We start from the raw sequence: 14,702 nt of genomic DNA, 5'->3' as shown, positions 1-14,702 counted from the left end.
TGATATGCGAGACATGGACCTTGAGACTTGCAAAAGTCCGACGGGTCATGTATCAACGAATCACCTTTGTTCGCCGAGAGCCAATTTTGGATACACAAGGTAGGATGCTGGGCTGGGGAGCTTGTTTGACGGGTGCTTACCTGGTAGGTTGGTGAAAGCGAAAAGTCCGAAGAGGTGGGTATCACACAATCAAGGAGACGCCAATGGAGGAGAAAGAGCAATAAAGGTGTCGGAGACTCGAGACTGGATGGATTCGGGAGAGCACTCTTTGAGGAGGGGAGCTGTGGACGAGATCGAGGAGAATATTGTCGGGTCTTGGCTCCAGGTGGCCGCAGAAGGGTGCAGACGGTGAGCTCTCGCTAGCGTGGGCGGGGCGTGTTAGCGCAGCCGTTGGGTCGACCAAAAACGCCGATCCCGCAACGCAAAAGCGCTGGGATGAGTCTGAGTGGGCTGATTATGCTGCTAATGCTAATTTTATACAGGGGTTTTGTGGAGAGAGCTTGGATGCACGCGCCGCCGCAACGAAACAAAGAGGACACGTCAAACACCACAAGGAGTCAAGTCTCAAGAGGCACGGAAACACACAGTCAGCGGTGGTGCAGCAGCAACAGCACAGCCGTGACTCGGGCCGGTCGTCTGGTCAAAATACCCACTTCGAATGTCGAGAACCCGCTGACGCCGCTCACTCAGCGCTTTGTCACGGCTGTTGGACATATCTTGAGTTTCGACACATCATGATCACCAACAATTGCCGCAAGCCTTGCCCAATACAAGCAGCAGATGAAGGGGGAAATTGATGATGGTACGATTTTTGGCTTGCTCACGGCCGGAGTCGGGTGGTTTGAGGAGAGCCGTGCACTTTTGGAGCGGCTGTCACAGAAGGGCGCATCGGCTTTGTCGGGGAATTTTCAACCCACACAACCCAGGAAACGCAACGGGGCGCGCCAAAAAGCATCAGTGACTCGCACCGGCGACCGGATCGCACTAACCTCAACCGGACCCCTGCACCCCTCGGACTTTTGGCCCTCTGCGGTTGAAGCCTCAGCAAAGCGCCTCTGCGTGCGACGAGTCGAACAATATTGCCAGTCGACCAAGTCTTACCTCCTCCTCCTGCCTCGTCCGATCTGCTCATCTCCTTTGGTCATTCATCTTCTGCTCGTCTGACCTTTCCTCTCTTCTCCCTCCTTCTCTCTTCCTTCTGTTGTCGCTTTTGATCTCACTGTAAGTAAGCTCTGAATTATTGTTGCTCTCGCCGAGTCAGCTTCGGCAAGCTTTGCACATCCCATCTGCCCTCCCAGCGCTCTTTCAATTGCCTTGCCCCTGCACATCTACAGCTCCAATCTCGCACAGCATTGCTCCAGCATCGCATTTGTAGCAATTGTCCAAGCTTGAGGCCATCTGTTTGCTCACGTGTCTCGTTGTCCGTCCCTCCTCCACCGCTCCTCTTCTCCCCTTCCAAAGCCCATTGCGAACAACCACGTTGACACAGCACTCCTCGCAGTTTTCACAATGGTTTCCGCAACCACATCCACCCCGGCTACTGCCTCCACCTCAGTCAACGGAGCCAGCCAGCCCAATGACAACATCACCCGCTTCTCTGCCCCCAGCAGAGCGCTGAGCCCTACTCCTTCTCACACCCTCTTCCACCCCAAGACGAGATGTTTCGTCTACGGTCTGCAGCCCAAGGCCGTCCAGGGTATGCTTGACTTTGACTTCATCTGCAAGAGAAAGGTTCCCTCGGTCGCCGGTATCATCTACACCTTCGGTGGTCAGTTCGTCAGCAAGATGTACTGGGGTACCAGCGAGACTCTTCTCCCTGTCTACCAAAGCACCGAGAAGGCCATTGGCAAGCACGACGATGTTGACACTGTCGTCAACTTTGCTTCTTCGCGTTCCGTCTACCAGAGTACTATGGAGCTCATGGAGTACCCTCAGATCAAGACCATTGCCATCATTGCTGAGGGTGTGCCCGAGAGACGCGCTCGTGAGATCCTCCACGTTGCCGCCAAGAAGGGTGTCACCATCATTGGTCCTGCTACCGTCGGTGGTATCAAGCCCGGTGCTTTCAAGATCGGTAACACTGGTGGTATGATGGACAACATTGTTGCCTCCAAGCTCTACCGCCCTGGTTCCGTTTCTTACGTCTCCAAGTCTGGTGGTATGTCCAACGAGCTCAACAACATCATTGAGCAGACCACCAACGGTGTCTGCGAGGGTGTTGCCATCGGTGGTGACAGATACCCCGGTACCACTTTCATTGACCACTTGCTCCGTTACGAGCAGGACCCCAACACCAAGATCCTTCTCCTTCTCGGTGAGGTCGGTGGTGTCGAGGAGTACCGCGTCATTGAGGCTGTCAAGTCTGGCCAGATCAAGAAGCCTATTGTTGCTTGGGCCATTGGTACCGTTGCCAGCATGCTCAAGACCGAAGTTCAGTTCGGTCACGCTGGTTCGTTCGCCAACTCTCAGCTCGAGACTGCTGCCATGAAGAACAAGTCGATGAAGGAGGCCGGTTTCTACGTTCCCGACACCTTCGAGGACATGCCCAAGGTTCTTGCCGACCTTTACCAGAAGCTCGTCGCCGACGGCACCATCCAGCCCCAGTCCGAGCCCGCCGTTCCCAAGATCCCCATCGACTACTCATGGGCCCAGGAGCTCGGTCTCATCCGTAAGCCCGCTGCCTTCATCTCTACCATTTCCGACGACCGTGGTCAGGAGCTTCTCTACGCTGGTATGCCCATCTCCGACGTCTTCAAAGAGAACATTGGTATCGGTGGTGTCATGTCTCTTCTGTGGTTCCGTCGCCGTCTTCCCGACTTTGCCAGCAAGTTCCTTGAGATGGTTCTCATGCTTACTGCTGACCACGGTCCTGCCGTTTCTGGTGCCATGAACACCATCATTACCACCCGTGCCGGCAAGGATCTCATTTCCTCGCTCGTTGCTGGTCTTTTGACCATTGGTTCTCGTTTCGGTGGTGCCCTCGACGGTGCCGCTGAGGAGTTCACCAGAGCCTACGACAAGGGTCTTTCTCCTCGTGACTTCGTCGACACCATGCGCAAGGAGAACAAGCTCATTCCCGGTATTGGTCACCGTGTCAAGTCGCGCAACAACCCCGATCTCCGTGTCTCACTCGTCAAGGAGTACGTCAAGGCCAACTTCCCCCGCACTCCCCTCCTCGACTACGCCCTTGCCGTTGAGACCGTCACCACCTCCAAGAAGGACAACCTGATTCTCAACGTTGATGGTGCCGTTGCTGTCGCCTTCGTCGACCTTGTCCGCAACTGCGGTGCCTTCACCTCCGAAGAGGCTGAGGACTACCTCAAGATGGGTGTTCTCAACGGTCTGTTCGTCCTTGGTCGTTCGATCGGTCTTATTGCCCACTTCCTCGACCAAAAGAGACTGCGCACTGGTCTCTACCGTCACCCTTGGGTAAGCTATTTTCTGCACTTACTTTTGAGGAAATCTTCTAACAATGTTTCTAGGACGACATTACCTACCTCCTCCCCAGCCTCAGCGGCGGCGCCCCCGGAAACGAGGGCCGTGTCGAGGTCTCCGTTTAAGAAAGATTCAACCAAAAATGATACCAAGAGAAAGGGAAATAACAGTTGGGACATGTGGAGCTTTTTCTTCTTTTCTTTTATAACAGACTGGGTTTTGGTCTTTTTTTCTTCGTTCTCGCATGGACCGGGGAGTTTTGTGTTATGTCTCCCACCACTACCCACCACAATATAATGATCATCAACGTTCAAGCGTCACATTTTCCATACATGCACTTATTTCCATCTCACGAATTTTCACACCGTGTGTCTAAGCCAGATAATGCTTAACGGTTCTCCAGTTAATCGCACAACAGTACTGCTAGAGGTTCTTGTGACGACAGAGTGTAGCATGGCCACTAATCGGAGCCACAGTGAGCACCACAGCCATCCCCAGAGATATTTGTATCGACCACTCTGGTTGAGAATCCGCATATTGAAGAAGCGGATGTGCTTATCAACTCAGGCAGGACATCTAGCAGCTTTGTCTTTGCGCAAGAAAAGTCGACTGAGAGGGATAGTGTGGCAGTAACTTTTGCTGTTCTTATCAAGAGCAGGGTGTGGATAGGTGCACTTGGCCAGGAGACAACGACAAGCAAGGCCGAAGGTGCCTGAGTTATGCATTTGTCCGAAAGCATACGAGAACTGCTAGGAGCTGGCGCTGCAACTTATTGCCGAAAATACTGTATGTGAGAAAGAGCTATTTCGATGGAGATTATTCGGCAGCTTGAAGATGGGATATTGTTTGTACGCTGGTAGCAAGTAAGAACATGCTTAAGGGGATGCACAGCCATGTTCGAAATATGCTCTAGGAGACTCAGAGCAGCAAGCATGACCGCAGGAGCAAAAGGGGGCAGAGCACCAGAAGCCATGTCTTAAAAGCATATAAGAGGTAGGTAGTCCGTTCAAAGGAAGTGGTTCTTCCTGAAGAGGAGGGATGCAGGTAGGAGGGATTAAGATAGGACATCTGACATAGATAGAATGCAGGTGCATATTTTGAAGCAACACATGCAAGCATAGGCAGATATGGGATGATGTTTCTTCTATGCTTTCTTCCGAGGGCTGCACACGAAGCGATCCTTGTCAGACGAGACAACAAAGATATGAAAGAGCTTTGACATAGACAAGCAGTATGCCTGTTTGTTACAGGAACAGTGTAGTTGTACTCGGTACAGATTTTTTCAGGTGCAGAAATTTTCTTCTTCAAAGCCCAGCCATAGGCCAGGTAAACAATTGACGAAAAAAAGGAGAAAAGGGCCTGTCAGAAGTCCGCCAACGCCCACCCAGTCAAGCCGACCGAAGCCAGACGCCTGAAAGGGTCGAGATCATCACCATCGAGGCCGGAGCCAAGATACACGGTATCACTCTAGGGCATCGGGGATATCGCTCATCCGCCAGGTTGGAGTTCTGTGGCTCTTTTGAAGAGTTCAGATGATAAGAAGCTTACTAAAAAGAGATTCTTTGAAGTAAAGTCGACTAATGAGAGAAAGAGGAGGGCGAGGGAGAGGGTGTTTTTATACCATTCGAAGCGGCCTGTGCTCTGAGAGCGTTTGCACTGTTTGACTGGCAGAGTTTTCCGAACCAGTGAAGCGGTACTGGAGGGGAATCGTGATGAGATATACGCAGTGAAGTGATACTAAGCCTGTGTCGTGATGCAATATATGCATGCACTTGGGGTGGTGAAGCCTGGGGATGCGAGTTGGATTTTGCAACAACACCTTGCGGCCACCACACATTTCCGGTCTTGACAGATGACATTCTCTGCTCATTGTGCTTTTGGACGTGATGTTGATACATGAGACAGTACTCGAGAAGAAGGAAAAGAAGAAAGTTTAGTGGCTGGCAATGGCAGGGAATTTGCGAGCATGTCAAGCCAAAAGACCAAACTCACCTTCAAGCAATTGCATCGCATCTGCTGGATATTCAGATAACACTTACGACCATTGCAGACGCTTTTTATTGCTTGGTGTTGCTAGACTTACAACACCTCTTACTTCCAGAGGGGGACACGCTTCAACGAAACAATTTGAGAACATCAAGGCAAGCCTACCTTCCGCATGACATCTCCTGATGAGCCAGGTGCAAGCAACCAGCTGTAGGATTGCACAGTGTGTTGGAAAGACAGAGCATTGGACGTCGAGAGTCTTTGTCGTACCAGCTTTCTTTTGTGTGCATCTCTGGGGTGAACTCGATCGTGCATTTCCATCGCCTGGTCATTGCAGCGTCGTGAGAAAGACTTTATGTGCAATAGTAGCCAGTATATCCTGTCGTCCCTCGTAAGCGTGGTCGGGGCGATGTTGGAAAGTCTCATGGCAGCACCTCCGACTTCGCGGCAAATTTGGTGGGGATGACGCTCTGGCCAGAACAAGAAGTTAGACCGAGGGGTCAGCGATTGAACGGCTCTTGGAACTTGGTTGAATGTTTTGTACAAGTACGTGACTCACCTACAATCGACATAGTTACGAATCACGATCATTTGAAAGAGCAAGGGACGAAGGAGAAGAAGAATTGAGCGACCCAGACGACAAGAAGAGAGCATCAAGATGGCATCGCACACAGAATCGCAACGCTACCTGAGCACAAGAGGAGGCTCTTACGACGTATGAATACATTATCTCCCCTACGACAAGTCTCCAACTGAGAATTGGCTGTTTTAGCTGTCATTCGAGGACGTCGTACTCAAGGGTCTCGCAGCAGACGGCGGTCTATTCATCCCTGAAGAAGTTCCCGCACTGCCCTCAGATTGGCAATCCAAATGGCGCAACCTCTCCTTCCAGGAGCTCGCCTTTGAAATCTTCAGCTTGTACATCTCCAAGAGCGAAATCCCCGCCGACGACCTCAAAGATATCATCCACCGCAGTTATGCCACTTTCCGCGCAAAAGATGTCACACCCGTCGTCACCCTCGACAAGAGCAAGAACCTGCATTTGATGGAGTTGTTCCACGGTCCCACATTCGCTTTCAAGGATGTCGCACTTCAATTTGTCGGCAACCTGTTCGAGTACTTCCTCGTGCGCATGAACAAGGGCAAGGAAGGCACTGACAGACAACATTTGACCGTTGTTGGTGCTACCAGTGGAGACACTGGTTCTGCTGCCATCTACGGTCTGCGCGGCAAGAAGGACGTCTCGGTCTTCATCATGCACCCCAAGGGCAAGGTCAGCCCTGTTCAGGAGGCTCAGATGACCACTGTCCTCGATGCCAACGTTCACAACTTGGCCGTTGACGGCACTTTCGACGACTGCCAGGTGCGTATACTGTGATGAAACTACTTTTGACAGGATACTGATCATCTATAGGACTTCGTCAAGGCTCTTTTCGGTGATGCCGATATGAACAGCACCCACCGCCTCGCCGCCGTCAACTCCATCAACTGGGCCCGTATCCTCGCACAAATTACCTACTACTTCCAATCATACTTCACCCTCGCACGCGCACTTGACAGCTCCAACCCTCAAGTCCGCTTCGTCGTACCCACTGGTAACTTCGGTGACATCCTTGCCGGTTACTTCGCCAAGCGCATGGGTCTGCCCGTAGACAAGCTCGTCATTGCCACAAACGAGAACGACATTCTGCACCGTTTCTGGCGCAGCGGTCACTACGAGAAGAAGCCTGTCCACGGCCGCGAGGCTGAGGGTGGTTTCGAGCACGATGGCGCAAAGGCACATCTTGATGGTGTTAAGGAGACATTGGCACCCGCCATGGATATCTTGGTCAGCAGCAACTTCGAGCGTCTGCTGTGGTACCTGTCCTACCGCGTCAATGACAACGGAAGCGTCACTGAGCGTCGCAAGGCTGCTGGTCAGCAGGTCAAGACCTGGCTGCAGGCACTCAAGACCGACGGCGGTTTCGGTGTCGAGAAGGCTATCTTGGATGCTGCACACGAGGACTTCGAGTCTGAGCGTGTATCCGACAAGCAGACTCTCGAGCAAATCACCCAGACATACGCTTCAGGTAATGGCATGACACCCGTTGGCGAGAACAGCGGTGCCTACGCTACACAGGGTACCGTCCACCAGGGCAAGTACATTCTCGATCCTCACAGCGCCATCGGTATTGCTGCTGCTCTGCGCTCCGTCCAGCGCGCACCCAACGCCCACCACATCGCTCTCGCCACTGCTCACCCTGCCAAGTTCTCATCAGCAGTCGAGACAGCGCTTGGTGGCCAAGAAGGTTTCAGCTTCAAGGCTGTTCAGCCCGAGCAGTTTGTTGGTCTCGAGCAACAGCCTCGTCGCGTCACCATTGTCAAGAACGGTGCTGGTTGGCAAGACGTTAGAGAAATTGTTCGCGAGGAGGTGCAGCTCGAGATGGAGGGCAAGGCCAGCAGTGGTCCCGGCGAGATTGTCAAGGGTTAAAGTGGAACACGAATTATAAAAAGTTGGTTATATTTGTCGGTGTTAGAGGTACGAACTAGATATGAGGAAATGTCCTGTCTGATACTCAATTGTGTTTTCTGTGATGTTCAGTGACAATGTCTAAATTCGGAATATGCATGCCATGATGCTTGGGAATGTCAGAGGTGGACGCTGCACAAGTAACGAAGACTTGCGATTGAGCTTGACATGCCGATAGAGTTGCATACTGCAAGAGAGAGACTTTTGGTATAGCAATCCTCGTGGAGTGTTGGGCTGCCTGGAACTTCCGGAAGAGCATTTTCTCCAAGACACTCTTATTGCCTACCGGGACCATACCAAAATAAGATTGGAGATACTTTGACGCGTGCAGAAACCCAAAAGAAAGTTGTCTAGGGTCCACGACAGGTCGATCGTGTATAATTGCCAGCAACTGGGTAGAGACCGGAGTGTTTTTGCAGAAGTAGCTTGCTGTCTTCACTGGGACGGAATGGAAAAATATATTTTGTTGGATACGAGGCCGAAAGTCTTACTCATTACTTTCTCGACGCTCACTGATGATATTTCCACATAATCTCTACCCTTTCGATGAGTCACAATGTGCAGATCAAGTGTCGTTGCTATATAATATCATTGCCGATGCTCGAAAGACTGGCCGCAGATATTACCCTGACCGAGAGCAGATGTTTGTTGAGAACGTTCTGATCAGATCGCGATGATCATGATCATGAATGATAGCTGATCGACGATCTTGATCAAGATACAGGGTTGTTTAGCCACAGAAAAATCTAGGAAGCAGCGATGGCTCAGGGCGCCTGCAATGACGATGCTTTCGCAAGCTATGCTGTGTCTACTGAAGACGCGGATAGTATGTTCGGGTGCTCGGTTAAGGATAGCACCAAACATGTCGCAGAGCAAGAACACGCGTCTTCCGTTGCTGCCGTGCCTGACCCACGAATGGTTCACGATCCGAGTAAATTTCTTGGAAAAAGAGCTTGACGAAAGCTTATTGCGGAGCTGTGGCGGTGCTCTCCCAGCCGGAGATGCCGCATCATTGCGGGGTGGCAGTCACGATGACTTCATAAACGTCGTGGATGAAATCAACAAAAGCCTCAAACCTTGCCGTCAACTTGTCCAATTCCTCTTCATCTTTTCAATTCTGGTTTTGCTCGTTATCCTACAGGCAAATCAAACAAAACTTCACAATGTCGCACGATACCAAGGTCCAACAGCATGGTGAGAACCATGATATCCCCGGCGAGCACGCCGTCTCAAGGTAAGATGGAAAGCACTGTCTTTCACAAGCTTGATGGCTAATGACAAGATAGACCCGGAGCTTGGCTGCCCACTGATCACCGCACTCACCACGAGTGGCTTGGTGAGCAGGTGAAGCATGCTGGCCAGAACAAGAAGCCATTGATTCCCGTCCTCCAAGAATTCAAGGAGTTCATTGAGGGCACCCCAAGAATCTACATGTACTTCACTGCCATGTTCGACGAGGTCCCTTACAAGCACGTCTACCGCAGAGATCCTACCGGCCGCAAGCAGATCCGTGACTACAAGCACATGCTCGAGGTCCTCAACCACGTCTTTGGCGCAGCTCCTGTTTGGACTGATTCTGCCCAAGCCGTCGGTATGGTCGGTGTCCCCATGTGTGCTATCTTGGATTACCCCATGTCCACTCCCTCTGGCCACGCTGCCTTCCTCGACCCCGATGTCAACAGAATGCTCAAGAAGGTCCTCAACGAGTGGGGCAAGTTCCTCATGTCTCCCGAGTCTGCCGGTGTGCTCCATGAGGGCAAGACTGGTTGGTTCGGTGAGACTGGTAGATCAGACATGATGGCTGTTGCCAATGCTCCTTACAAGACCAGCCACAAGTTCGAGGACTTCTTCGTTTGCGACACCAGCAAGAAGCACTTCGGTTACACCTCTTGGGACAACTTCTTCACCAGACACTTCAAGCCTGAGGTCCGTCCTGTCGAGTGCCCCGACGATGACAACGTCATCAACAACGCCTGTGAGAGTAAAGTCTTCCAGGTTCAGGAGCGCGCCAAGCTCAGAGACAAGTTCTGGATCAAGGGCCAGCCTTACAGTGTCACTGACATGCTCGCCAACGACCCCCTGGCCGAGCAGTTCGCCGACTGCACTGTCTACCAGGCCTTCCTGTCTGCCCTCTCCTACCACCGCTGGCACGCTCCCGTCAGCGGTACCATCAAGAAGGCCTTCGTCCAGGATGGCACCTACTTCAGCGAGCCTCTCTTCGAGGGTCTCGGTGACCCCAACACCAAGGAGATTGACGCCCACGGTATCTCGACTGGTCAAGGTTACCTGAGTGCCCTTGCCACAAGAGCCATCATCTTCATCGAGGCCGACAACCCCGCCATCGGCCTCATGGCCTTCATCGGTATCGGTATGGACGAGGTCTCCACTTGCGAGATTACCGTCAAGGAAGGTGACCACGTCAAGAAGGGCCAGGAGACCGGTATGTTCCACTTCGGTGGTTCATCCCACTGCTTGCTGTTCCGCAAGGGCGTCAAGCTCAGCGGCTTCCCTCAGCCTGGCAGACAGGAGAACGTCCCTGTCCGCAGCAAGCTCGCCACCGTTCAGTCGAACTAGAGCAATCCCCCCCAAAATTAGTCATGATTCCAGACATGTAATATAATGAGTAACGGAACCTCTTTCAATAACAATACCATTCAAGAAAAACATCCCAGTTTCAGCGACGCAATGTGATATGGTGTGCTGTACTTCGTCGTGGTCGGACTAACTGTGCGACTTTGCTGGAGCAGCAGCTTACGATACACCTTCCGTGCGAGACTCACAGGCTCTTCGTGACGGCCATATTATATCAATTGACTCGCACAAGTATTTTCTATGAGAAACATAAAGACAAGGAGCAAAAAGCGATGCAAAACATACAGCAGCAGGGATTCCCATGTGGTCACCCACCGTAGTACTAATCTGCCGTTCAACTGCTTATGTATGGCAGAGCGGACGGGATGCCCAGTTTTCAGCTGACTGTGGCCGTATGTGCTTGTTTATGGATCTTTGACGAATATGAATACAAAACCCACAGGGAGTCCTAACAGCACAAATCATCGCCCGACCGACTCAACGCAGGTTCACCATAGAACCAACTTCTGGGGATCCAGCACTAGGACCTTCTACTAGCTCTGGTACTTTTGCCGCTCCAAGAGTTGCTAATCTGTCTACACTGACGATCATTTCTCTCACCGTCAGGTATGAAGAGTGTGGAATGCCACTAATCTCGAGTTTCTGGATGTCCTTGTGTTGTAGCTACACCTGATCAACTCCGTAGGCGGAACGATGGTACCTAGAAGGAGAAGATATTTCCCGCGTTGGCTCTGATATTTCGCCTTGAGAAGGGATCATCCGATCCAGCAAACACCCACTCGTCAACTTGAGTTAAAATTAATAGCCGATCCAGTGCGCCAACTTCAGAGACCCATGTCGGGCATCTTGATTGAGTCATAACCACTCCTTTACGCATCACTCCCAAACTAGCTTTATAGTTAAAAGCCACGACAAGACTCTCAACTATGCAAGCGAATATGGCGCGTCGCTCTGAGTTATCGTCGAGCGGATCAGAGACTTCTTCTAACCTCCACGTTGTTTGATTCGAAAAATATTTCACCTCAAGCATCAATTGATTGGGTTGATCTGCGCAGATGAATTCGCACATACGGTATATTGAATTGGTCGGGTTGTCCTGTGAGACGAATGACTGTATCCCTCGTAACAAAGTAATGGCATCATATCGCGTCCAGATCAGGTCGGCGTCTTCTTGGAATGCTTGTGGCGCTGGTAGAGGCTTTGGCAAGGTCAAGTCTTCTATGGGACCAAAAAACAGCTTTCGAAAGACGACTTCTGGGTGGTCGCAGTGTCCTCTGAGAAACGAGAGCAGACTCTCGTATTCCGAAGGAGCATCTCGCATGATGTGCTCAGGCAATGAGGCTGCCATGAATTCTGTCTAGTGCAAAGGGAGATGGAGAATGGACGATAGTCGAGCAAGCTAGCGTTGATGCCCTATATATACCTGAATCTGTGTCTCCGCCCTTCACCCCGCCAATCCTTCACTGCAAATGGTACGTCTCAAAAAGCTGCAAGTGATTCGCGTGTAACCAATTAGGAACCAAGCGCGCGCTCCGTTACATTGACTTCTGATAGGCTGGATTCATAAGAGCTCTTTGCATATCGTGACTAATCCCAAGCATCTTGAAACCTCTACATCAATGTCCGTCAAGGCAGGTCAACCACAAACTCAACCTCCGGAAACTCAGCACTGGGGCCCCTCAGCAGCTTTGGCACCTTTGTCGCTCCATGAAATGCATACCTGAAAAATGCATCCGTGTATGCAGCAAGAATAACAAGCACCCTCCTACCATCCAACTGTCCAAGAGCAGCGTCCACCCCAGGTAACTCAGCGATACCAGCAAGATCCGCCAACAACGGAGCATCCGAGAACGTATTGTGTACAGAGCCATTCAAACTCAACTCAATCTTGTCAAACTTAGGCGAGGCCTGCAAGAAAGAATTCCAAGAATTTATTGTTGCGTTAAGTAATTGACCGGCATGCGAGAAGATGAGAAAAGGCTGTTTGACGCCAGTACTGACTACAGAGCCGTAGAGCGTACCATCGAAGTTGATGCCAGCTTTGAAGGAAGGATCTTCAAGTGCTACTTGAGCTGCCGCAGCGCCTCCAAAGGAGTGGCCCCAGACAGCGATGCGACTAGGATCTGGTTTGACAGAGGATGGCAGACCTAGTCCAGTCAAAACTTTGTTCTTGACTAAGATGATATCTTTGACTCGGTCTGGAAGTGCGGCTTCGAGTTGGGCCTTGGTGCCTATACCAGGTGCGAGGAGGAACGAGCCATCGGGATACTCGATGATGTCCGCTTGCAAGGGTGTGTCGATGGTGACAACGATGTAACCTATGGCGGCAAGCTGCTCTGCCATAGCATTGTAGAGTTGGCGAGAAGCACCCAGACCGGGAGAGAAGAGTGTGAGCGGCCACGTCCTGTGATTAAATTTACGATCGCCGCATGTCGAGTTGCAGACTTTCAATTGCAGTTGCCCCAATGTGGCATTAGGAATCGTCGCACCCAGTAACTGGCTGTAGATTACCGCGTTGTAGTCTGCAGTAAGCTTAGGCATATATGGAGTCAAGTAAGGCTGGCAGTCTGAATGATACCCGGTTGGAAAGAACGAGGTGGTCATAATACGTCGATGAGTGCCATTGATGGAACGACTGGTATCCGCGAATTCGGTAATTTGTGTGCCTACACTGTAGGTACCATTTGGACGTGGAATAATGAGCGCAGATACGAGGGGCAGTGCCGCGAGGATCATATACACAATCATTGTATATTCTGGAAATGATATCACAAGAGGAGATGCTCGATGAATGTGTCCTGAAGCGACTGTAAGGTATTTAACATGATGGTCTTTCCTCCCTAAGAGGTACGGAGTACCTATTAGACCGTCGGCTAGTACGGCAGGTCCGTCGCGCGAATTATGAATACACGAGGCCGACCGGTGAGTGGAGTGATGGTATATGCATAGGAGTTGGTTAGCGCATTGGCTTGCAGATTGCTTACCTTGGCTCTTCATCCTACAGTAATCCTACAGGAACCTCAGAGTCGATTTGCGAAATGTCAATACCACAAACTGACCCATATACTAATGACTACCGTAGTGTAACTGAGCGAATGCACAATGCTCTTACAAAAAATGTGATTTGCACGGAGAGAATTCCATCTAGGGTTGTCGCCATAATCAGACTCATAGCTGTACATTCCGTTAGCTTACAACACCCTTATACCTCAGCGCGAGATCGTAACAGTTTAGAATCCACAAAGGCAGGAATACACCTCAACAACAGCCTGTCAAGCCTTCTGCCCATCTACGACAGCCTCCTTCAGCCTATCCACACCCCCATCCCTCCTATCGAAAACAACCGCCAAAAACACGGCACCGATAAACCCCCAATTAGCACCCAAAAAATACCCATACCACTCTCTAGGCTCTCCGAAATACCAGAGTCCGACAAACGTAACACAAGCAGTCCAGATCCCCATCGCAAAGGTTCTTGACGCCGCTTTTCCAACCTCTTCGAAGAAGATACTCATCGAAGCTGCCCAAGCCAAAATTGCAGCGATGCCAAAAACCATCTTTGTCACTTCTGCAAGTGATGTGTCCGGGGAGGATCGGGTTGGAAAGGTTAAATTCAAAGGGACTGTGGAGTTTGTTTCTGCGAGAATGTGGTTCAGAGTTGCAATTTGACGTTCGATTGCATCAAGACGAGCAAGTGTTGTTGCGTCGAGAGAGGGAAGTGCTGATGAGTTGAAGGTTTGGAAGCAGAGAGTTACAAAGGCCATAACTCCAAGGGTAGTCATTGCCTTGGGTGATAGTCTGGTCGCGATTGCCATGGCTTTGAGGTTTTGTGGATGTTGTGCACAGTGATGGTAAATTTTTCTGGTGCTCAGTAAGAAAAAGTCAGTGATGGAGAGGGGTTATCTTTATCTTTACTTTCTCGATTACGTCGTGATGCTACGCCCGTATTCATCCTTCCTCGGAGGATGTGGTTGGCAGGTGTTGACAGCAGATCTGCGCAGGATTCAAGCGATGATCCCGAGGTTGATGATCAGACCTGACCAGGAAACATGATCAACTGTATAATTTCTCACACATCTTGAGCAACTGAATGAGAGAGCATGCCAGATCAATTCTATACATTACTTCTATCTCAAAATCCAGCTCTGTCGTTATAAGCACCACCACTATGCAACCACCA

The 14,702-nt window shown here is 50.9% G+C and overlaps 6 protein-coding genes across 6 annotated transcripts; 3 read left to right on the top strand and 3 right to left on the bottom strand.

The window, feature by feature from the left end:
- Nucleotides 1–1,509: 1,509 nt before the first annotated feature.
- M437DRAFT_38844 (citrate synthase) lies at nucleotides 1,510–3,560 on the top strand (the record flags this gene model as incomplete). The annotated part of the gene is made up of 2 exons (XM_041019905.1): nucleotides 1,510–3,429; nucleotides 3,483–3,560. 2 exons carry the CDS (start codon nucleotides 1,510–1,512, stop codon nucleotides 3,558–3,560), a joined length of 1,998 nt encoding a protein of 665 aa, XP_040883623.1.
- Nucleotides 3,561–6,079: 2,519 nt separating this feature from the next.
- M437DRAFT_39818 (tryptophan synthase beta subunit-like PLP-dependent enzyme) lies at nucleotides 6,080–7,891 on the top strand (the record flags this gene model as incomplete). Its single annotated transcript, XM_041020086.1, has 4 exons — nucleotides 6,080–6,136; nucleotides 6,194–6,784; nucleotides 6,836–7,507; nucleotides 7,562–7,891. The coding sequence occupies 4 exons, from the start codon at nucleotides 6,080–6,082 to the stop codon at nucleotides 7,889–7,891; spliced, it is 1,650 nt and encodes a 549-aa protein (XP_040883622.1).
- A 1,202-nt stretch (nucleotides 7,892–9,093) lies between these two features.
- On the top strand, nucleotides 9,094–10,504 carry M437DRAFT_38943 (uncharacterized protein; the record flags this gene model as incomplete). The annotated part of the gene is made up of 2 exons (XM_041019917.1): nucleotides 9,094–9,164; nucleotides 9,217–10,504. The coding sequence occupies 2 exons, from the start codon at nucleotides 9,094–9,096 to the stop codon at nucleotides 10,502–10,504; spliced, it is 1,359 nt and encodes a 452-aa protein (XP_040883621.1).
- A 718-nt stretch (nucleotides 10,505–11,222) lies between these two features.
- On the bottom strand, nucleotides 11,223–11,843 carry M437DRAFT_39638 (uncharacterized protein; the record flags this gene model as incomplete). Its single annotated transcript, XM_041020045.1, has 1 exon — nucleotides 11,223–11,843. The coding sequence occupies one exon, from the start codon at nucleotides 11,841–11,843 to the stop codon at nucleotides 11,223–11,225; it is 621 nt and encodes a 206-aa protein (XP_040883620.1).
- A 305-nt stretch (nucleotides 11,844–12,148) lies between these two features.
- Nucleotides 12,149–13,270, bottom strand: M437DRAFT_81083 (alpha/beta-hydrolase; the record flags this gene model as incomplete). Its single annotated transcript, XM_041027484.1, has 2 exons — nucleotides 12,149–12,191; nucleotides 12,243–13,270. 2 exons carry the CDS (start codon nucleotides 13,268–13,270, stop codon nucleotides 12,149–12,151), a joined length of 1,071 nt encoding a protein of 356 aa, XP_040883619.1.
- A 524-nt stretch (nucleotides 13,271–13,794) lies between these two features.
- M437DRAFT_39544 (uncharacterized protein) lies at nucleotides 13,795–14,337 on the bottom strand (the record flags this gene model as incomplete). Its single annotated transcript, XM_041020030.1, has 1 exon — nucleotides 13,795–14,337. The coding sequence occupies one exon, from the start codon at nucleotides 14,335–14,337 to the stop codon at nucleotides 13,795–13,797; it is 543 nt and encodes a 180-aa protein (XP_040883618.1).
- Nucleotides 14,338–14,702: the final 365 nt, after the last annotated feature.

Source organism: Aureobasidium melanogenum, assembly GCF_000721775.1.
Source record: "Aureobasidium melanogenum CBS 110374 unplaced genomic scaffold scaffold_2, whole genome shotgun sequence".
NCBI classification, from domain to species: Eukaryota; Fungi; Ascomycota; class Dothideomycetes; order Dothideales; family Saccotheciaceae; genus Aureobasidium; species Aureobasidium melanogenum.
The sequence above is the reverse complement of the archived record's forward strand: the minus strand, read 5'-3'. Positions and strand labels throughout refer to the sequence as shown.